General features: G+C 38.8%; 1 protein-coding gene across 1 annotated transcript in view; it reads right to left on the reverse strand.

The window, feature by feature from the left end:
• The window catches only part of LOC104594180 (glycerophosphodiester phosphodiesterase GDPDL3), a 105,534-nt gene extending 81,530 nt beyond the window's left edge, over nt 1-24,004 (reverse strand). Inside the window, exons 1-3 of the mRNA XM_010254362.2 lie at nt 23,740-24,004; nt 21,511-21,810; nt 4,186-4,298 (exon numbers count right to left, since the gene is read on the reverse strand). Of these exons, the coding sequence (XP_010252664.1) occupies nt 4,186-4,298; nt 21,511-21,810; nt 23,740-23,854 (528 nt within the window). The 5' untranslated portion in view covers nt 23,855-24,004. The remainder of the gene's footprint in view (nt 1-4,185; nt 4,299-21,510; nt 21,811-23,739) is intronic.
• Between the last annotated feature and the right edge of the window lie 894 nt (nt 24,005-24,898).

Raw genomic sequence — 24,898 nt, forward strand, 5'->3', positions numbered from 1 at the left:
GTAGTTGGGTGTACATGCTTTGTTCGGGATGTTCGTCCTCAGGTTACCAAACTAGATCCAAAATCTTTGAAGTGTGTTTTTCTTGGGTATTCTCGTGTTCAAAAAGGGTATAGATGTTATTGTCCTACTCTTCACAGATATCTTGTGTCAGCTGATGTTAATTTCCTAGAAGATACACCTTTCTTTCCATCTACTCCTCATTCAAGTCAGGGGGAGGATTGTTAATCTATACTGTCACATCATCTGGTTCACATCCTATTGAATCTGCTCCTGCTAGGCCTAAGCCACCTATAATACAGGTTTATTCTCGGCGACCAACCCCTCCGGATCCATGTCCTACACCAGCTCCTTCGTCGTCGGATCCAGTCTCAAATGATCCTGTTCCTTCGTCATCAGAACCAGTCTCTAATGATGATCTTCCTATTGCTCTTCGTAAAGGTAAGCGTAAGTGTGCTTATCCAGTGTCTTCATTTGTGTCTTATAATCATTTGTCGTCCTCTTCTTGTTCTTTTATTGCATCTCTTGATTCTATCTCTGTTCCTAAGACTGTTAAAGAAGCCCTTTCTCACCCTGGATGGCATAATGCTTTGATTGAGGAGATAAATGCTTTAGAGGACAATGGTACTTGAACCTTGGTAAATTTACCGGCAGATAAGAAGGCTATTGGGTGTAAATGGGTGTTTACAGTTAAAGTCAATCCTGATGGGTCCATTGCCCGATTGAAAGCCCGTCTTGTTGCTAAAGGATATGCTCAGACTTATGGAGTGGATTATTCTGATACCTTTTCTCCTATTGCTAAACTTACTTCTGTCAGGTTGTTTATTTCTACGGTAGCTACTTATAATTGGCCTCTTCATCAGTTAGACATCAAGAATGCTTTTCTTCATGGGGATCTTTAGGAGGAAGTTTATATGGAGCAACCGCCTGGCTTTGTTGCTCAGGGGGAGTATGGGAAAGTTTACTATCTTCATAAGTCTCTATACGGGTTGAAGCAGAGTCCTCGCGCCTGGTTTGGAAAGTTTAGTCAGGCAGTCGAGAATTTTGGTATGAAGAAAAGTAAGTCTGATCATTCTGTTTTCTTCAAGCACTCTGCTGCCGGCATCATTTTGTTAGTTGTGTATGTGAATGATATTGTCATTACTGGGAGTGATACTACAGGGATTTCATCCCTTAAATCCTTTCTCCACACTCAGTTTCATACCAAAGATTTGGGAATGTTGAAATACTTCTTGGGTGTTGAGGTAACAAGAAGCAAGAAGGGGATATTCTTATCTCAAAGGAAATATGTACTTGACTTGTTGTCTGAGACAGGAAAGTTGGGAGCTAAGCCATGTAGCACTCCAATGGTTTCTAACTTGCAGCTCACAAAAGATGGTGAATTATTTGAAGATCCTGAGAGATATAGAAGATTGGTTGGAAAGTTGAATTATCTTACTGTAACTCGTCCAGATATTGTGTATTCAGTTAGTGTGGTGAGTCAGTACATGTCCTCTCCAACAGTTAATCACTGGATAGCTGTAGAACAAATTTTGTGCTACTTAAAAGGAGCACCTGGGCGAGGAATTTTGTATGGCAATCATGGTCATACTAGAATTGAATGTTTTTCAGATGCTGACTGGGTAGGATCCAAGGAAGTTCGAAGGTCTACTTCAGGCTATTGTGTATTTGTTGGAGGGAATCTAGTTTCATGGAAAAGCAAGAAGCAAAATGTTGTCTCACGTTCGAGTGCAAAATCAGAATATAGAGTTATGGCCAAGTCTGTGTGTGAAATAATGTGGATATATCAGCTTCTGACTGAAGTAGGTCTTAAAACTTCAGTACCAGCCAAGTTGTGGTGTGATAACCAAGCTGCTCTTCACATTGCATCTAATCCTGTTTTTCATGAACGAACTAAGCATATCGAGATTGATTGCCATTTTGTTCGTGAAAAGATTTAGCAAGGTTTGATTTCCACAGGTTATGTGAAAACAGGAGAACTGGGAGATATCTTCACGAAGGCTCTTAATGGGGTTAGGGTTGATTATCTTTGTAACAAGCTGGGCATGATTAATATCTATGCTCCAGCTTGAGGGGGAGTGTTACAGACTGTATAATTAAAATAGGAAGTAAATACTAGGGTGATATGATTTACCTTGATTGTAGGACTGATTTGTAGGAATTTGATTAGTCTTCTTTCCTAACATAGAATTTGTAACTTGTATATATACATACGAGATTGATGAATAATATAACAAATTCTTCTTCCTCTGTTTACTCTTGCATTACAGAAGGGAACCATAATCAGTCTTCGAGAATTAGACTGTAGATGGTTTAATCCCTAACTTTGTCTTGAAAGAGGGACCATAATCAACCAAGTAGAGACACTTGGTTGTAGATGGTTTATTTCCCTCTATTTCCTTTCTCAAAAGTAAAAATAAAAGAGAGAGGAAGAAGGATACATAGCAGAAGACATATATAGGAAGTATTCACAGAGAGGACTTTCTTTTTTCTACCTGTATTAGTGAGACTTTTCCTTCCCTGCCTTCCCTTGAGCACTTCTCTTTTCTTCTCTCCTCATCTTTGCTTTTCTTAAGAATCTCTTATGAAAATTTTCTCCGAAGAGTTCCTCTGTCTATGCTTCTAGCTTCCCCTTAAAATTAGGGAGTGGGATAGTTATGTAACTACCTCCTCTTCCTAGGTGAAAGACACCTGTCCCTCCCACTTAAAGAGAGGGAACTCCCACATGGGATACTTTTTTATAGTTTTAATGATTTGGCTAGCAGACTAGCCAACCCACTTATTTGAGTTCTAATTTATTTAAATATTATTTGGATTAAAAAATGCCTTCAACAGGTTCATATGATTTTTTCTTGGTACACAACCAAGAGAAGGAAGAAGTAAAAAAAAATTGTATCAGTCATAGGTTATCTTCTTCTGACCTCAATCTGGAAAAAGAACAAGATGAAGAACAAAAAACACTTGTTCGATCTGCTCTTAAACCCAGTAGCACCGCTTTGATACCATATAAGCAGAAAAATACAAAAGAAATAAGGAAGAAGAATAGAGGGGAGAGAGAGAGAGAGAGAGAGAGAGAGAGAGAGAAGAGAGAAGGGAGAAGAGAAGAGAAGAGCAAGTGTTTGGGAAAAGACTCTTATGCCCCTGAGGCACTTACAGTACATAAACAGAATAAAAAACTAAGTTATTCTAAACAGAACAAGAGAAAATAAACTGAATAAAATAACCAGAATAAACTAAACTATTTCAGCACCCTTGTTAGACACGTTTCTGATTCCAACACCCATGGAACCTTGAGGAGCACTTCTCATATTTTTTCCTCTTTATCCTTCCTAGTCAAATACAATGAACTCTCATAAAATGTTCATAAACAGCAAAGATGAACTTCTGGACTTACATATGCAATCTTATATAGGTCTATGATAACAGAATTTACAAGATGAGCATATTATTTTGATAGTACATACAGATTTTGGATATCTCCCTACATCCATGTTTTTTTCATTTTGCTGTGTCAGACTCCTCTACATGCACTGGATTCTAATTCCCATGTCAATGTCTATGCAACACTGGATTAATGTACATCTCTCTCCCCCTCTCTCTCTCTCTTGCTGTCTCAAACACTGTAACAGGGACTCTAACCCACTAATTCATTTCAAGCTGAACTGATGGTATGTTCTATATGTTGCAAAAAACCAATGCTGAATGTGTTCTCTTCAATTGTTTTCCTTAGCTTACTATTTCAGGTATATAAACTTAGAACTTTGCTGGTTGGTGAATTTTTCATCATATTTTCTATATAAAATAATAAAAAAGGACAAATTTATGGAATTATATCCTGTAAGATGCTGGATTGTTGGGCTTTCTTTGTCAAAAACCATTGCCTAGGTTCCTCCTACCTTGTTACCAAACTTCACCTTACTGCCTTGACAAATATGTTCTGAGACAGTACCATTTAATGCATGGACACTTTTATCTATAAAATTAAAGCATTCGATTTTGGAAAGTATTGAAAATAATGCATAACTTAAAAATGGTTAGAAATAAAGTTTGGTGTCATCGATCATATCAAATAGGATACTTGGGTCCAAAACCATTTCATGGGTTTCCAGAAAGGAAAAGTTGTAACCCTGTTTCCAGAATCCAATTTCCATATCAGGGTGTATCACCTTACAATTCAAAATCATTTACCTGAACATTCAACCATAAGCCTGGTTTCTTCAATTGTTTTGCCACATCTTCAACAGTAAGAATACCCAAAATATGGTCAAAAACATTTGATCGAGAGAAGATTCCTTGAACAACTGTTCAATCAGAAAAAGGAATCGTTAGTAAAACCTTTGATATCTCAGACTGCATAAGGCAATCAACCACACAAAGTATTAAGCAGCTGGACCAAGGAGATCTTATAAGCAGAAAGCAATTCATTCGTTTTATTAGTTTAGTTGCAATATCTAGGTTTTATAGAGAAAGAAAACAAGGAGGAGAAGAGGAGAAGAGAAGATAAAAAGAGAGAAATCGAATGGAGAAGGGAGTTACTGTTCACTCTCTCAAACTTGAGAATTTATACTAAAATTACAAGTAAGCCCTCATATGGTCGTCCAAATACAAAAAAAATAAAATAAAAAAAATACAAAAGAACAAAAAGGACAAGTATACCCTTACACCCAAACAATCTCAACACTCCCCCTCTAGCTGGGAATATATGTCAATCATGCCCAACTTGTCTAAGTTCTCAGCAAATTTAGTGCGACAATCAGCCAGTTGGTCTTCTAACCTTATAGAGGGTAGGCAAATCTCTCCACTTGCTATCCTCTCTCTGGTGAAATGTGTAGAGAGGATGGGCCGAATGGCCCATAGGCTGTTCTTATTTCTTTATGTTTCTATTCCTCTTTGTCAATGGGCCTTTATGTTTCTTTATGTTTTTTGTTTAATTAAGTTAATCGCCCAATTAAGGGCCTCCTTGTAATTATAGAAAATTTGTAAATTATTTTTAATGAAAAGATTAGGGAAGGGAGAGATGTTCAAACAACACTTCTCCTAAACCCTATTACAGCAGATCTCTTCTTCTTCTTCTCTCTTCTTCTTCTCTCTTGCTGCTGATATCTACCTTATTTTTCACACTTAAATCAGTCCTCTCATTCTTTTGGACTGTTTTTCATCTTGGTATCAAAGCGGGCTCATTTCTTCTCTCTTTTTTCCCTTTTTTTCCCATACACAGTGTGCATGGAGAGCTGAATCAAATGAGTGATTGAAGAAAGTATTCAGCCCAATTGGTGGTGGTCTTTCGGAAAAAAGGAAGCTGTCTTGTTCATTATTCTGACAATCCTTGGAGTTTTTTGCCCAAAACCCTAATCAACTGGAGAATTCTGATTACGGGCCCCACAGGGAGCTTCACCTTGACGCTCAGTGACTGAAGGGGTTATCTTTCTTTATCTTGAAGACAGGTCCAAGTCTTGTGTGGTTCTATGAAGCCTACAGGGAGCGACTGAATTTTTCTCTTCATAGAGGTTGGTACTTGGTGTCTGTTTTTTTCCCGTCTTCCTTGTTTATCATTTGAAGTTGTTTGAGGAAGATGGATGTCTCCGGAGTTGAAAATAAGTTCTTTTGGAGTTGCTCTCAGAAAAGGAAAACGGAAGTGTACAACCCATTGCATCTCAAACATGGTTTAAAATGTCCCTAATTTTGCTAATATTTCCATGACATATTTCCATTTCCATGGATAGTAACATGAAATTTTATTGGAACCAACATTTCCCTAATGAACACTACCAGACCTACATGGAGTGCAAGAGATAGTATCAATGACATATTTCCATTTTCACTTCCATGGGTAGCAACATGTAATTTTACTAGAATTGACATATTCCTTTTGAACGCTGCCAGTACTATGTGGAGTACAAGAGATAGTATTATAAAATAAGTTGGTGACAATATTGTAGATATGTGAAATAACAAGTTATTGTCCACCTAACTTACATGATTACAACTTTGAGCGAGCTCAATATTCATTTCAAACATGAAGTTAAATAATAGTTTTTGTTTCTGTAGTTGATTATTTGGTTGATCGGTTACAACCATTTTCATTTTCTATAAGTTTAAATTTTGCTTTAACTAATTCTATCATGAAGTTCTAAAGCTTAAGGTTTAAAAGGCAATTTCAGAACGTATTCTTTTGTCTATAGTAATTTAAAAAGGTGTGCCCATGCTTCTTTTGTCATTTCATAAAATACCATTCTATATTTTGCATATTTTACAATGTTTCTACCATGTCTATAATTTTTACAATATTTCCGACATGTTTCTTATATTTAGATGACCGACATATCCACCGACATCGGCATTTTAAACCTTGATCTCAAAACACTTATCCTATAGCCTTCTTTCCCCAACTTACTATTCCTTCCTCTATTTCTACACATGCAATCCCTAAGTTTATCCCAAAAGCCCTATCTAAACCAAAATAGAGGAATGCTATGATGAATAAGATAGATGCTTTGCATAAGAACAATACCTAGGAAATTGTAGATTTTCCAGGGGGAAGGAATCTGTTGGTTGTAAATGTACCGAGAAAACAACAAAAAAGGAAAGTAGTACTCAATCTGTTTTGTTCTTTTTGGCTAACAAACAACTTTGATACTATATTATGCTGCAAAGAATAGTAGAAAAGAAGAAAAGAGAAGGACAAGAAGAGGAGAGAAGAAAATGAGAGAAAAGAATGAGAGACCAAAAAGTTGTGCTGGCAGTGCCATCATTAGATTATATACTAGGGCATCTAGGAATAAAAAGAGAGAAATTACAAATATAAACAATACAGCATTTTCTAAAATTTCTTTGGCCCAAAACAGGACTAAATGAAGAACTGAAATAAGTAGATAATTCTGTTGTTTAAGATTTCTCTAACTAAGTGCAAACAAGCGGCCCAACCTACACCCATTCTCTTTCACCTTCCCAGTGCACTAGTCCTGAATAAAACAACCATTAGGAAAGTCAGAATGTGACTTTCATCAACAAGTTGACCAAATGAAACAAGGTTAATAGTAAAATTGGGAATAAAGGTCTTAGTAAGGGAAAAGGAAGTTAAGGGTAAGATCTTGAGGCATAAATCATTACTCTCAATGATGTTCCATTCACCATTGATAGTAACTATGTGTTTATAGTGGGTCTCAGGAAATTTACTTGAGGGTCCAGGGTAGGCACCAGTCATATGATTGGTGATCTTAGAATCAATTAACCAAACATGAGAGAGAGAGAGAGAGAGAGAAGTATAGTATCCAAAGAACTCACCAGATAAGCCAATAGAAGAAAATGTAGATGGGATACAAAGGATACCAGTTGTTGTATCTTTTCCTCATCCATAGAAGCAAAAGATTCACCTTTAGCAGCAGATACATTAGTAGCATGTCCCTCAATCACTTGATATGCTCGTGGCCGATTCTTCTTCATAGTTCCCTTGGATGGCTGAATAGGGCAATCTTGAATAATATGACCATGTTGTTGACAATAGGTGCAGACATAATTCTTCTTACAATGAGAGGCAATGTGCCCAAATCCCTTACACTTATAACACTAGTTTTAAAGAAATCCTTGACAGGAGAGTTTTTACTCCCTTGTGCAATAAAGATTGTATCAGCCCTGGAAATGGAATCAATCAATTTTCCATCTATGCTTGTAGTAGTCATAAGTCTAATCTCTTCCCTTAGTAACTCTCCCATCACGGAATCCAAATCTGGAATGGTGCCTCCACTCAAAATATTAGACGTTATTATTCCATATTCAAGTCTAAGTCTCATAAGGAACTGGTTCACTTTCCTCTTCTCAAAGTGTTTTCGAAGATATTTGACACACTCTGAGTCCGAGGGGTCAATATGAGCCAATTCGTACTCTGCCCATAAGTCCCGACATAGTATTCTTGTATGTTTTTGTCCCCCTTGACAGTAAGCAAAAATCTCATATTCAATTTGATACCATCTTAATAAATCGGACTGATGGTAAACCTTCTTCAAGTAGGTATACATCTCAAAGGCTGTTCGCATTCTTCTCATGGGTATAGCAATGTGAGATACAATCGAACTCAGGATCCAGGAAACTAGTGTTCCATTGTCCAGTTTCCATTGTGAAAAGGCCTTGATATCCGTTTCATCTGGTTTAACAACTATCCATTGAGATAACCCTTTAGGCCTTTTCCTTCAACAAAAAAGTCAAAATGAAATTTCCACATGTTGTAGTTGGTTACATCAAATTTCACCACAATGATATCAACCTTTTCAGCCATTCCGAATAAGAGATGCAGTCTAGACAAAAGAATAACAGCACTGAAATGGATTTTTCTAGGTGATTAATCACTCAACTTAACCAAGAAAGAGTGCAAATACTGAAGTGGATACCACAACACCTAAACAAGAGGGGTTTCTCAAAAGAAAACCCCTGACAACAAAGCCAAAATGATGATATATGAAGAAAACAGTGGAGAAATCAGATCCAATGAGATAATAAACTCAATCAACTTCAGTTCAAGGCACCACAGAGATGTTCCGCCCTCATGAAAAATCAAAAACCTCTAGAAAAAATATCAAATCAAACTCTAACAGCTGATACAAGGTGTTGACAGTCCAAATAAGGTAGGTTTCAGGACTGTCGAACTGAGAAAAGGGAGAAAACCCTCTAGAGACAATCCAAAATCTCAACCAAGAGGTTGATAAGCAAAAAGACCCTAGGGCAACACCAACTCTAGGGTCATGTGGTTTTTGTAGAGAAGACTGATGTGGACCCCACTGTGTCTGTACAGTTAGTAGTTTAGAAAGATCTTTCCTTTCAGCTGATTCTTGGATGTTACAAGAAGGCTTTAGCACCTGTCCAAGGATTGGAGAGTGCTCCTTGTAATCAGGAAGAATCAGACAAGAATTGAGTGATCAAGATTAGTTCTTTGATCAAGACTGGAGGTGCCGATCAGATTTTTCTTGGTTCTTTGATCAAGATTCAAGGTGCCGACAGCAGTTGATTGATCAAGGTTGAAGACTGAAGGTAGCAATCAGTTTTCTGGGCAAGTTCCTTCTTTTCTTGAGGCCGGCAGAAGTAAGAGACAAGTTGGCATTCTGCTCTTCATAAAAGCAATCAGTTTTCTAGGCAAGTTCCTTCTTTTCATGAAGCCGGCAGCAGTAAGAGATAAATTGGCATTCTATTCTTCATAAAGTTTTTTCTTTGAGATTGATATTCAAAAGGCCATTTTTTTTCATTCAGAGAGGTGCAGCTAGAAAATATCTCTTCTTTTCACCTATTTTTAGGGTTTTTTTGAGAGGAAAACCTAAAATCCAGGTCTGATATTAATTCCAGGACAGTAGTTGGTTCTTTTTTGCTCTTTGGAAGGTCCAGAAGAGCTATTATTTGTTTCTGGGTAACTGCAGAACCTAAATCATCATCCTAGGTCGGCTGTTATCAGTCTTGGGGTACAGTTTTTCTTATTACAGTGATTTAAAGCCTTCTCTTAATCAACTGCTAAACTGGAATGGAATTCAAGAACCAAGGGGAAGGTGTTTCTGGGACTGGTGGGTCAGGTAATATGACTGAGGACACCTTTTAGATTACAACTGTTAGGTTTGATGGATCAAACTACTTAGAATGGGTCCAATCAGCCATGATGGCCATTGGGGGTAGAGGAAAACTGAACTTCTTGCTAGGGGATGTGAAGGAACCAACCAAGGAGGACCCTACTTATGCTAAGTGGGTTTAGGAGAATTATTTGGTGATGATATGGCTGTGCAACTCTATGCAACCACACATCAGCCGAAACTACTTGTAGGCCAAAACAGCTAAGGAAATATGGGATGTTATGAAGGAAACCTACTCTCAGCCCCTTAATGTTGCTAGGGCTTATGAGCTGAAATGTGAGGTTAAAAATATCAAGCAAGGAGAGAAACAGGTCTCCGTTTATTTTTTAACCTTGAAATCCCTGTGGCATGAAATTGACCATCTTGAAACAATTGAGTGGGAGAATCAGAAAGATGCATTGACTTACAGAAAGCAGGTTGAAACTAATAGAGTGTTTGAGTTCCTGGCTGGTCTAAATTCTGAATATGATATTGTGAGACAGCAGTTGTTGACAAGAGATAGTGTGACTTTATCACAATCCTATTCCCTAGTGCACAGTGAAGAAACTAGAAGAAAGGTTATGTTGCAGCAACAACCCTTCGAATCAGCCTTGGCAGTAGTTAGACCTAAATCTAGGGGGTGATAAGGAGAAGGATGTGAAGAAGGAAAGCTAAGAAGGACCTAGTATGTGAACACTGCAAGAAACCTAAACATACTAAGGACACCTATTGAAAGCTGTACCCTCATCTAGTTCTAGCAAAACTCAGAAATAAGAAAGGGAATGCTAATAATATGGCTGTCAACACTGATAGTACAACCTAATCAGGCACAAGAGGAACTCCTTTAGATACCCTAGTTGTAGTCCAAGCTGCTCTGACTTAGCTAGAAAATGAAGTTAGTAATTCAGCTCATCAGCCACCATCAGCTCCTCCAACCTTAGCTTTTGCTCATTCAGGTAATCAGGCCTCAGCATACCATGCCTCAGCTCCAGGTAGTATAGAACATTACTGGGTAATAGATTGAAGAGCATTTAACCATATGAGAGGCTTACCATCACTGTTTACTACCTATCATTTAGCTTCCGGTAGAGACAAAGTGCCCATTGCCGATGACTCTCTTGTTCCTATTTCTGGCAAGGGAGACATCAAGTTGTCTAATGCCATTTCCTTAACTTCGGTTTTGCAAGTTCCTAAACCTAGTACTAACTTTCTTTCAGTTAGTAGCATTACAAAAACCAAAATTGTTCAGTGACATTTTTCCCTGATCATTGGGTTTTTCAAAATTTGGAGACAAGGAAGGTGATTGGGACTGGCCATGAGACGAATGGAATTTATCTGCTTGGAGGGAGCTCTCATTGGGAAGATAATGAAGCTAGGAGGTCTTTTGTTTCTCACTCTGTTAGTTAGGTTATGCTTTGGCATAATCGTTTAGGCCATTTATCTTTTTGGGCTTGAAGAGTTTGTTTGAGTCTATTCAGATGTCCAATTTAAAATGTGAGAGTTGTGAGCTTGCAAAACATTGTAGAACAACCTATTCATTGAGTAATAAAAGAAGCAGTATTCCTTTTGAAATTGTGCATACCGATGTCTGGGGACCTTATCATACCACTTCTATGGGGGGATACAAATATTTCTTGTTGTTTGTTGATGATTATACCCGTTTTTCTTGGGTTTACCTTATGCGTTCTCAAGATGAGGTTCCAGCATTGACCCGGATCTTTCATCAGATGATTTTAACCCAGTTTATAGATCCGATAATGCAAAAGAATATTTTGCAAAACCTTTAGCCTCTTATCTTCTTGACCATGGGATTATCCATCAGAGTACTTGCCCTCATACACCACAGCAGAATGGGGTTGCCGAGAGAAAAAATAGGCACATATTGGAGGTGGCTAGAAGCATTATGTTTAACTCCAATGTGCCTATACATTTATGGGGGGATGCTATTCTTACAGTAATATATCTCATTAATCAGATTCCTTTATGGGTTCTTGACATGAAATCTCCCTTTACCCTTTTATATCCGGATAAAGAGTTGTTTATCGTTCCTCTTAAAACCTTTGGTTGTACTTGTTTTGTTCAAATTATTGGCCCTCATCGTTCCAAATTTGATCCTAAGGCCTCAAAATGTATTTTCCTTGGTTATGCACAAACTCAAACGGGATATTGTTGCTATGAACCTACTTCTGGGAGGAGATTTGTCTCTATGGATGCCACTTTCTTTGAGGATGTACCCTATTATCCTAGGGTTTCTCCTCAGGGGGAGAGTAGTGAGGTTGGGGTTAACTCATCAGAAGTTCATTTACCTGTCCCATTGAATGAAGGAGGTAATGGGAAGGGTTGTCAGAGGTGTCGAGATTTGAGAGTCTATCACAGACGGTGGAGGCAGGTTGATTTTGGTCATCAGCAATCCAGGCTAGCCCCAGTTCCTTCTGCAGATCCAGATCCGGGTACCACAATCCCTTTATCAGATCCAAATTCCACTAATCCAGATACCACAGTCCCTTTATCAAATCCAAATTCCACTGAGATACCTTCCACTATTGAGCCCTTACCTCCATTGGATGACCTTGACCTCCCCATTGCAGTCCGTAAAGGCAAATGGCGTTGCACCAGATCCACAGCTCACTACATTTCCTAGTTCTTGTCCTATGATCACCCGTCCCCTTCTTATAGGTCCTTTCTTGCATCCATTCAATGGATGCTCTTCTGAGAAATAATACTTGGGAGCTAGCTGACTAGCCTAAAGGGAAGAAACCAGTTGGATGTAGATGGGTGTTTACTGTGAAACATAATGCTGATGGTTCCACTGAAAGTTATAAGGCCCGGTTAATTGCAAAGGGATTTACTCAGACTTATGGTATAGACTACTTGGAGACTTTTACTCCAGTAGCAAAGATGACCAGTATTAGAGTTTTATTATCCCTTGCAGCTAGTTACTCTTGGCCCTTGTTCCAGATGGATGTTAAAAATGCCTTCCTCAATGGAGACTTGCAGGAAGAAGTCTACATGCAGCTGCCTCCTGGATTTTATGATGCAGAAACAGGAAAGAAGGTTTGCCGGTTGAATAAAGCCTTGTATGAACTGAAACAGTCCCCAGAGCTTGATTTGATAAATTCAGACAAGCCCTTGGAAAATTCGGTTATGTGCAAGCCCAATCAGATCATACATTGTTCATTAAGAGAGTGGATTCTTCCTTGACCTTGCTTGCTATATATGTTGATGATATTGTAGTGACAGGGAATGATAGCAGTGAGATTGAGTCTCTTAAACAATTTCTTCATCAAGAGTTTGAGGTAAAAGATCTGGGAGAGCTACGGTACTTCTTGGGTATTGAGGTAGCTAGGTCTAAACATGGAATTTTTGTTTCTCAAAAAAAGTATGTTCTTGAACTGTTGGAAGAAACTAGAAAGTTAGGTGTTAAGCCTGCAGACACACCTATTGAACAGAATCACAAGATCATGGCAGAGGGTGGAGAACCTCTTGAAGATAAAGCTATGTTCCAACGTTTGGTTGGAAAACACCTCTATCTTTGTCTCACACGATCGGGCATCAGTTATGTAGTTAGTGTTGTCAGTCAATGTTAGAGTAAGCCGAATAAGGGTAGTTTAGTCAACTTGTATTTGTTAAGTTGTATGCTTATGTGGCAGTTTTATTAGAGACACTCTGCCCCACACTTAAGTAAAGGCAGTTTAGTCTTTGTACAAGTAATTAGAGACTAATTACTATTAAGGGGTCGACTGATAGGGTTAACCCATCAGATTCGACAGTCCCTTCATTTTCCTTCTTCTTCTTCTCTTCTTCTTCTTCTTCTTCTTCCTCTTGCTGGTTCGGGTTAATGTAGCAGCAGTCGAAACATGGTATCAGAGCAAGGTTCCTGACCTACTTCAGTTCGTGAACATCTCAGCAGTGTTCGTGACCTCTCTTTCTTCATTTCTGGGCTATCAATGGAGAAAACTGGTTCGTCCTAGGTCTGAAACATCCCAGCTCGTCTCTCTCTGCTGCGCATAACCTTCTTCATTAAGAAAATGACTTCAGCAATGAATGGTTGGTTGAAACTCTCAAAAGAAGGTCGGTTATTTCTTCTCCTTGTGCTGCTGGTATTTCTAGGTAGAAAATCTTCAAGAACCTGCGAGTACTGATCAGAACCTAGAAAACTAGGTTTATTGTTACCCTAATTCTTGGAAAAAATCCCAAGAACGGGCTGTGTTTATAGTAGCCGAATGGTGTAAGGGCTGCTGTAAGTGGCAGAATGGTGTAAGTGTAAGTGGCCGAATTGTGCAAAGTGTAATGCAGTGACCTAGCTGAGTTATTTGTGGTCGTGTAGTGCCCTCTTAAAGGTGTTAAACAGGTCTGTACCGGGTGTAACAGATATGACTATGTGGTGGTGCTTGTGATGCACAATCTTTGTTGAGTGGTTGTAAGAGGTCTTGCATGTGATTAGTAAGTGTTGAATTGATGTTTATGTGGTTCGTGGTGTTGTGAAATCAGTAGTGGTGTGAACAAGAACAAGGCTTGTGTACCTACTATTGTGCTTAGGGACTGCTATAGGTGCTGGAACATCAAACTCCTAATAACAGCACTCAGTTGGTAGCTGGGAATTCTGGTTAGAGCAGCGGTGAAAGAGTATCATGGCAGCAATTGGAGATGGGTATAATGATCAGAAACCTAGTGTGGTAGTTCCCTCTGACTATCTAGGTGTACAGATGACCTCAATTAAACTGAATGGTGAGAACTATGTTCCATGGGCCAAATCAGTGGAAGTTTTCCTCAAGGCAAAGAGGAAAGTGAAGCATGTAAAAGAAGATAAACCACCGGCTGACTCTCCAGGGTTTGATAATTGGGAACAAGAGGATGCTCAAATCATGACCTGGTTATGGAATAGTATGGAACCAAAAATTAGTGCCAACTTCATGTTCCTAGATACGGCTAAGGATATATGGGAACATGCTAAGAAGTTGTATTCTGGACAAGATAATACTACAAGGGTATATCAACTTTATCAGGAATACTTTGATTTGCAACAAGGAAACAAAACCCTAGAGGAGTACTATGCCTGCATGAAGAATCTCATAAATGAACTCAATGTCTATCATCCCCTCACTCCAGATGTTAAAGTTCAGCAACAACAGAGGGAACAACTAGATGTTACAAGATTCTTAGTGGGGTTGAAATCGGAGTATGAACCAGTTAGAGCACAAATATTAGGGAGCTCTACTCTTCTTACACTTGAGGAAGTATTTGCACGACTTCATACGATTTCTTTGGGACAGAAAGAGAATCCCACACAGTCTGATAAATCAGTACTTGTGATAGCCAGAGGAGGTGGACGTGGTACAAGAGGGGGAGGACATGCCTGAAATAATGGTAGGATCCATCGTATGGACGCCAAAAAGGTTGCGGAATGGGTGGGCGAATTTCAAAAATTTCCTACATTTCTTTCAACTGGGAATCTTATTCCCTGATTTTAGAATCAAAATTCAAGGATTCTACTTGAACCAAACCAGACCAAATCTGAACCAAAGATCAGGGGAAGGGTTATACCTGATACGGAGAGTCAAAATCTCCCAACATCGGTGTTCATGCCCAAAGAAAGATCCAAGATCTGCTCCTACTGAAGATGACACAACGATGGTGGGGCAGAACCAACAGTGTACGTCTCACGTACGAACTCTTCACAAGAACTCGTTGGAGGCTTAGAGCACCAAACCAAATCAGCCTTTCAGCAAAGACTGATATCAAGAACAAATTTCTTGATTCTCCCTTCAATGGAGTTTGAACTATGCAGCAAGGTGGCGGCGGCTGGAGGAGATCCCTAAGGCTGAAAGTGGCGTGAATGCAGTTTTCAGCTTAGGGGAGATGAGATCCTATCTTAGATTGCAGAGAGAGATAACTTCCAAACCCTAGGTCGAATTCATGTAATTCTCTGTTAGGGTTTCCTCCTTTCTTGGTGATTAAGAAATCTCCTAATCCCATTAGGAGTTATCCCAATCCATATCTATATTTGGATAGGGGATAATCTTAATCCTATCTGCAGATTAGATCAGCCCATTCCTGATCTCATCAGGAGGTTAATCCTATCTGCAGATTCGCCCCCTTAAGTGGGTGATCATATCAGCCTAGTTCGAAATGGGCTTTTAGGCCCAATAAATAAATAGTGCTCAATAAGTTTCCAAACTGCTGCCCAGTTGGGCTTCTTTGTATGGCATAGGACCCAAGCATTGATCTCCACATCAGCCGCATGGGTTTGGCCCAACCTTTGTTACAAGGCCTAGCCGAATTCACTAGAAAGCCCAGTGAACCCCTTGAGCCCATCACATGGACCCTATGGGCCCAACACTTACACTATGGGGTCCCTGGGCCAAGCCATCTTATAAAAACCCAGGGACTGTGGGCAGATGCAAGATTAGCCCATTAGGTATTATCCTAAATAGCCTTACACTTAACCTCTCAGCCCATAATGAACAAGCACTGCCCGACAAGAGAGGACCTCTCCCTCGGCTGCAAGGAACAGTGTTGCACTCTCTGCTCACATGGATCCCGGGAATTAAAACCATTTGCAAACATTTTGAAACCGTATATAAGTATATATCATATATATAAATTTTGCAAAACAAAATTCCAACGATTGAAATCAACTACCGGCAGTTTGGTTTCCATCAGAGAGAGTGCATCCCCGATCATTACCTTTGTCCGACAAAGGGCTGATCCCGTCACTATGATCACCCACTCAGATGGGTTCATGAACCATCCCAACATACCTAGGTTTTGACCCCCTCTGAGGATCTCACTGATTGGCATATCAAAGACAGCCCAATCCGCCACCTAGTGCAATATCATAATCGAGTCTAGGGGTCAGGTGTAACTTTCTAGTTTTGCCCATCAGTCTCCAAGGTCCAAGGCAACACTGGAAATCTAGTTCAGTTCAAGGGTTCAAGTAATCCTACACTGCGTGTGCCTTGGGTCTCACCCTGGCGGCTGAGACAAGCCACCCCAACAGTTGGCAGCACACCAGTGTCAGCCTTGGCAAGATAAATCTCCCCAGACTTATCCAACGGCTGTGAACATTTAAAACTAACACAAGTTTCATTGAGTGTCCAGTTTTAGTGTCTTACACAGAAGCATACCACACAACATGAATCAAACATGTACTTTATTTAATTATATTAAATATCAAAAGTACATCAAAACTGATTGGAGCTAAGGGCATACAAAACTGTCTAACAATGCCTCCCGAGGAGGCCGTGGTAGTTCCATGTTTGGCCGGAGTGGTGGTCGTGACTCAGGGGGAGGCCATGGCAAAGGAAAGAGTTACTCTGCAAGGAAATGTACCCATTGTGGCAGGGAAGGACACTTGGTGAATTTCTGTTATGATCTACATGGCCCTCCCTCTAAATAGGCTAATCATGTTGTGGTTGGTGAGGTTGATATCAGTGATAGTAAACCGGCAGACCTAACTCCCTCCACATCTACATTTGCTTCTGGGAGGGAGATGGTAAGTGTACCGTGTGATGAGTATGAACGGTTCCTTCAAACCACTTCACAACATACCACTGCTACTCTGGCCCACTCATGTATTGCTTGAATGTCATCTAAAACTTCTCCCTGGATTATTGACTCTGGAGCCTCTGATCACATGACCGGGACTCTAGGTGTGTTCTCTTCTCTTTCTGAAACTTCCACATCAAAAACTGTTACACTTGCTAATGGTTCTTCATCTCCCATCTGTGGTGTTAGTAATGTTGACATGGCTTCTCTTTCTTTATCATCTGTTCTATATGTACCTAAGTTTCCCTTCAATCTTATGTCTGTTAGTAAATTAACCAAGATTCTTAACTGTTTTGTTACCTTCTTTCCTTCCTCTTGTGTTTTTCAAGATCTCAAGACATGGAAGAAGATTGGTAGGGGGCATGAAGCTGGTGGATTGTATTATCTTAACGGTGGTGGATCCTCAATTGCTCTTCAGACTTCACTTACTCCTCTACAGTGGCATTGTCAACTGGGACATCCTTCTCTCAAGGCACTCAAGATACTAGTTCCATCTTTGAGTCATTTGTCAGTTTTACAGTGTGAGTCATGTCAGTTTGGGAAACATCGTCGTGTTTCCTTCAGTCCTAGAGTTGAAAGTCGTATATTGAGTCATTTTTCTTTGGTTCATTCAGATGTTTGGGGCCCGATCAAGATAGAGTCTTATAATGGGTACAAGTATTTTGTCTCTTTTATTGATGATTGTTCAAGGATGACATGGATTTACTTAATGAAAGAAAGAAGTGAATTATTCTCCATTTTTCAAAAATTCCATGCTGAAATACGTACACAATTTAGTGTTCCAATCAAAGTTCTTCGTTCAGATAATGGCCGTGAATACTTTCTTACTTCGTTTCAACAGTATTTAGAACAGCATGGCATTATTCATCAAACCTCATGTGCATCCACTCCTCAACAAAATGGGGTGGCTGAACGAAAGAACCGTCAGCTCCTCGAAACTGCTCGGTCTATTCTTCATCATATGAGTGTTCCTAAACAGTTTTGGAGTGATGTTGTACTCACTGCATGTTTCCTCATTAATCGGATGCCCTCCTTCATTCTTAATGGTCGGTCGCCCTTCTCTATCTTGTTTCCCACTTTATCTCCATTTCCATTAACTCCTCGTGTCTTTGGCTGTGTGCTTTGTTCACAATCTGAGTCCTAGAATAGACAAGCTAGATACACGCTCCATTAAATGTGTCTTTCTTGGCTACTCTCGGACTCAAAAAGGGTACAAGTGTTATAATTTCATTACTCGGAAGTGCTATGTCTGTCCTGATGTCACCTTTTTTGAGTCTGTCCCCTTCTTCTCAGGACCTGATGCACCTTCGTCTCCACCCTTACTTCCTCTTCCTCTTCCTGTCAGTGATCCAGTTCCGGATGTTCCTGTTGGAGTACACTCATCACCTCATCCAGTGCAGATCACTACTGAACGACCACTGATTCGGCAAATGTATACACGTCGAATGACACCGGCCCTTCCTCCAACTTCTACCTTATCTGCGGATCCTGTCATGGCCCCTGTTGCTGAACCCTCAGAACTTGACCTACCCATTGCCTTACAGAAAGGTAAACGCAGTTCTACTCTCCATCCCATTTCTAATTTTGTTTCATTATCTCGCCTTTCCGCCACACATCGTCGGTTTGTTTCACTTTTGTCATCTATTTTCATACCTAACAATGTCCAAGAAGCTCTTAGTTCACCTGGGTGGCGGCAGGCAATGGAGGAGGAACTCTCTGCTCTTCAACATACTCAAACGTGGGAGCTCACTACTCTCCCACCTGGTAAGCATGTTGTGGGCTGTAAATGAGTGTATACTGTTAAATACTTGCCAGATGGTAGTGTGGAGCGTCTAAAGGCTGGACTCGTTGCTAAAGGTTACTCACAATTGTATGGAGTGGACTACATGGAGACATTCTCTCCGGTAGCTAAGATTGGCTCTGTTCGTGTGTTAATTTCCCTGGCAGTTATGTATGATTGGCCTCTGTTTCAGCTTGACATCAAAAATGCCTTCCTTCATGGTGACCTTGTGGAGGAGGTATATATGGAGCAACCACCTGGGTTTGTTGCTTAGGGGGAGGATGGTAAGGTGTGCAGACTGAAGAAGGCATTTTATGGGTTGAAACAATCGCCGCGTGCTTGGTTCGAGAAGTTTAGTGAAGTGGTGAAGAGTTTTGGAATGAAGCAAAGCCAGGTTGATCACTCAGTGTTCAGCTATGACTCAGAATCTGGAAAGATTTTATTAGTAGTCTATGTGGATGATATTGTCATTACTGGCAGTGACAAATTGGGGATTGACAAACTAAAGGTATTTCTGCAAAATCATTTTCAAACAAAAGACCTTGGGACATTGAAGTATTTCTTGGGCATAGAAGTTTCCAGGTCAAAACAAGGTGTAAATCTGTGTCAAAGAAAATATGTTTTTGATCTACTGGAAGAAACAGGACTATTAGGTGCAAAATCGGCTGAAACCCCTATGGAACCAAATGTTAAGTTGAGCAGTGATACAGGGGAAGTATTTGAAGATCCTGGAAGGTATAGACGACTAGTGGGGAAGTTGACCTATCTGACTATCACAAAACCAAACATCTCCTTTGCAATCAGTGTGGTGAGCCAATTCATGCAGAACCCCCGTATACCTCACTAGGATGCAGTTCTTAGAATTGTAAGATATCTGAAGGGAGCTCCGGGCCGTAGGCTAATGTATAAACCAGGAGGAAAACTTGAAGTAGTTGGGTACACAGATGCAGACTGGGCAGGCTCAGTGTATGACAGAAGATCTACTACAGGCTCCCACAGAAAGAGTGCAAATACTCTTCTCCTCTCTAGGCTCCCACAGAAAATTCCTTATTAACTTTTCCAAGAGATTGGAGACCCTAGAAGGGATCTTAAACACTGACAGATAGTAGACAGGTAGGTTAGCTAGGGTAGATCTAATCAGAGTGACTCTCCCTCCTAAAGAAAGATAATTTCTCTTCCAAGCCGCCAGCCTCTTCTCAAACCTCTCCACTACCGGAATCCAGAAGCTTATATTCTTAGGATTATCTTCTAAAGGGAGGCCCAAGTATGTCAAGGACCAATCCAACATTGCACAACCTAGCTCGCCTGCAAATTCCCGTAGGTCCCTTTAATCTACATTCACTCCCACCACACAACTCTTATCAAAGCTCACCTTGTGGTTAGATATCTACTCAAAGAGTTGTATTGCCAACTTTAAATTCCGGATCCAATTAATGTCCCCTCCTTTACAGAACAAGATTGTGCCATCTGCAAACTGTAAATGTGTTAGAGGAACCTCCTCCCTTCCTACTCTCCACCCTTTTATCAGATTCCTTGAGTCTGCTCTATGGATCAATCTCCCAGGTACATCAGCAATCAGGGTGAAAAGAAAAGAGGAGAGTCAGTCTCCTTGTCTTAGAAAAGAAAGGGATTCCAAATAGGTATATAGACCTAATTATGGATATGTATGAGGGAGAAACAACCAATTTTAGAATACTTGGGGGAGAGACATCAGGTTTTACAGTTACAAAGGGTCTTCACCAAGGCTCAGCAGTAAGCCCTTATTTATTTGCATCAATTATAGAAGAACTGATTAAACATATAAAGGAGTAGGTTCCATGGTGCTTGTTGTTTACTGAGGTCATTCAAAGGAACCTAGGAGTATCTCTAATAGGTGATAAAATGAGAGAAAGTAGACTTAGATGGTTTGTATAAAGACCGCCTACAACACCCATAAGAAAAAGTGATCAGTTACAAGTTGAAGAAGCTAGAAGGGCTAGGGGCAAATGAAAAGGAGCATACATCAAAGTAGTAAGAAATGATTTAAGCACTCTTTTTTTTTTTGATAAATAACTGAAAATCTGAAGCCATTTCATTAAATAGGAACAAAGGCTAGCTTCAGGACTACAATGCAGCTAGCGAAAAGTACAATACAAACTCGAGTTTAAACACTCATAATTTAGCAATGGATATGGCATTAAACAAAATGGAACGGCGAATCAGGATTCTTTTAATAACAATGTTAACATTCTGCAGACTTGGTGTAGAAAGGTGTCAATTACTAGTCCTTGTACATTAGGGATTTAGCAACTCCAATCTCTAATCTCTGCATACCCTTATAACAATTTCAAGAATCCCCAACAACAAAAGCGTATCAGGTTCAAAATATGAAATTATAAAATCAAAGCAAAAGATGATATAGTTAATTTACGAAATTGTTGAACTAACATCAGAATGAAGTTAGCAAAAAGGAAAAGCAGTATGATTCTAGTCTATTAAGAATTTGAAAAATCTCAACAGTTTTATATCAGTGGCAAAATATCTCATTCGATTTTTCTAGATTTATTCATGCAGAAAATTGCAATATTGCATTAGAAACAACTCAAAAAGTTGAGAACTTACGGAAGAAATTTTTCAAGTCATTCAAGGTAAAGTCCACGGAAAAGTGTCCTTGCATAGGTTGCCCATTGACATAGTATATTCTATTATTTTTAGAATCATTTGGAATGTAGAATGTAATGTCAGAAGAGTTATCTAGATTGAGGTATGGAAAGCATATCCCAGCTCCATCCTTTGTCAATTGCACATCGCACCATAAGATTACATTGGACAATAATAATAAAGTGGACTCATAGGCATCAATACTGGAATCTGGAAAGATCCCTGAAAAGCCACCCTTCGCTATGACTAAAGGTGCATTTCCTGCAAAAAGGAAAAATGTCAACAGATAGGTTCTGCTTCACATAGCTCTACAAGAATACCAAAGCACTAACAATATGTCTACAAAAAAATTCTAGCTAACATGTGAATACTAGTAGTCTATGTACCAAATTCTGAATAGACACCAAGAAGATTGTACTTGATCAATGAAAAAATAAATAAAGACATAAAAGCAAAATGGTTGAGGTGTAAATCTTCTTTGCAAGTATAAATGAACAATATTACACAATCAAACACAATATAAAGATAAAAATGAGGCTCCCATCCATGATCCATCATGTGTTTAAACATAGGTGGGTGAAGAAGCAGCATAAGTTTACCAGATATTAACTCAAACAATGTATAACATTTATATCAGCATAAGTTCATTGTGTCTTCAGTCCAACATTATAGTCCACAGCATCAACCTATCAGCAACAAGATGTAGCATACTCTTATTATCTTTATTTATTTATTTATCTTTTTGCCATTGCATGGTCAGAAACTAAACTGGCTGGGACTCTGATTTATGCACCCTGAGACCAGATATTTTTATTTTCCGAGGCAATGCACTCATGTAAAAGAAAAATAACTCAGTCATTACTTTCACATTGTCTGAAATTCTATCTTCTAGAACCATATATGATATATCATACATTGAAGCTGATAATCACTTATTCCTGATTATCAAGATGAACCTGACCCCTTGGCCTCTTGATATACACAATTTGAAAATTTGTCCTTACAATTACAGCACTTGTATACTAGCTGGTAATTTTTATAGTCCATTTACTATTGTCAGTATCTGTATACCCAGAGAATAGTTTAGACATTTGAGTTTCAACTGAGCAATTGATTAGTATTTTTTAGCACTTCTCTAAATTCTAATAACTAAGATTCACTTATCTATTTAAAGAAGCATAAGCCAAATGTCTTAGGTCAAATTCTCCCAACATCTAATAATGTGATCCAATAGAAAACAACTCAAAATCTGAAATTATGTTGACTGATGTAGCAACCTAAGCATGCACCCATCCATTGACTTAAGTATTGAGATTTTATTGGCACTCCTGTTCTCTTGCTTGATTGGTCCATAATTCTTTAACTGATATATGTTATCATAATAAACACTGATTAATTAGTTGCGTATAAAAGGAAAAGAAAGAATACTTCCATATGAGAATAAATAAACACATAGGACCCAATAACATACAATTAAATATAGATCAAAACAGTAACAAGGACATCTCCATCTTTTTTTGTTTTTGTCTTTTCGTTTGTTCTTCCTCCCCTTACCCGTCCAATAAAAACAGTAACACTTATGAAAAGACATTTTCAAGGAAACATACGAATTCAAGAAAGAAAATCATGCTCATGTGTATCAATGATCATCCATCTTTCACGACACAAGTTTCCGTCTTGAGCTTCTTCTCAGGGGAAAAAAAAAAGAAAAAAATAAAGGCAGTAAAGTTTTTCTTAGAGAGAAAATATCTTCAAGTTTCTAAAATGAAATTTCTCTTAAGAGACGTTTCCTCATGAACCTTTCGTTGTATTTCAATCAAAGTTCGGAATAAAATTAAAATAATAACAACAAGCAAATGCATTTAAATTGTCTTCCTTTTCCTTCTTTTGTGTTCATGTCATAAAATAATCCAGCATTCCCCAGAAAAAAACCAAGCAGAAGGGCAGAGAGAAACATGCACAAAGAGTTGAAGTAGTAGCAATAGCAGTACACACCACTTGACGTCTAAGAAACATTTAGAAATGAAGCAACAGAAGGGCAGAGAGACAGAGTAGAAGAAGAAACTCTTTTTTTTTTTATTCAGACAACAAAATAACGAAGACAAAACCTCTGCATTCTACAAAGAAGGAAGGGAATACATGCACACACAGAATGTTAGTAGTAGAAGAAGAAGAAAAATAGATATGCACCATGTAACGTCTGCCATGGGCTGGTAGTGTTCTTAGAAGCTCGGTAACTCTGAGCGGCAACCAGAACGGCTGAGTGAAGAACAAATAAAAGAAATAGAGGATGAGAGGTTGTCATTGGAGGAAAGCTCGCCGGAGAGAAAAAGCTACAAAGGTTTGAAACTTCCAGGGAGTGCCGGTCGGATTAATGACACAGAACAGAAGAAGAAAATGACCTGGGTTTATGTTCAGCTCAGCGTCTGATTCGAGCACATTCCATTTTTGATAACAGCAGGGCACATGATCACTTTTGTGAGTTTTTGTCCAAATTAAAACATTACCTTACATTTTTTGACTAATGACATGGTTAAACAGATGATTGCGCGGTCAATGTACGTTTAATTAATTTATCATAATAATAGTTAAGTAAATACTTATTTCCATAAATGATGCTATGTCATCGCTAAATTAACATTTATTCTATGATACTGGTTCATATGTATAATTATTAATGAACTTTGGTTTTGATTTATATGCATGCTCACTGTTCGGAAAAACTTCTTTTTAACGTTTCCCTTAACAATTAAGCCTTTATTTACTATTTTATTGATATAGCGTCTAATGACATCTAATTATTAATAAATTTTAAAATAATATCTATCAACTACTTTTAGAATGTTAAAAGCATATCCACCTATGTCATTATAAAAAATTTAAATTTTTAAAATTTACAAGAAATACAAACAAATAGAATAGAATAATTGTATGATTAATATTTTTCTTTATTCAATTGACCGTTTCATCTCCAATAATAATAATAATAGTTATTAGTAGTTATTGTTTGGACGTCTCGGTGGATATTAGTATTTTATACTTTTTTATTAACCATTACATTATAAAAGGGAAGTCATTACTAGAATGTAGTCAGTCTTACCCTGAACCCAACAACTCATCCACACAATCCAAGGCAATACAAGGCACAGAAAACCAGGAAAAACAATAAATAATAAGCCTACATTAGTTCTGTGTGAGGGACTGGCTGTGCATAAAGTTGGAATATGGATATAAACGACGAGAAAAGTTATTCCATTTTTGGTAAATTACAACGACCCGTGTACTATGGGTCAGTCGCAAACATCCTGTATTTTCAGATTGGGGCGCCTCATAGTACATCCTCATTCTG

Source organism: Nelumbo nucifera, chromosome 1 (assembly GCF_055504915.1).
Source record: "Nelumbo nucifera cultivar China Antique chromosome 1, China Antique-T2T, whole genome shotgun sequence".
Classification (NCBI taxonomy): Eukaryota; Viridiplantae; Streptophyta; class Magnoliopsida; order Proteales; family Nelumbonaceae; genus Nelumbo; species Nelumbo nucifera.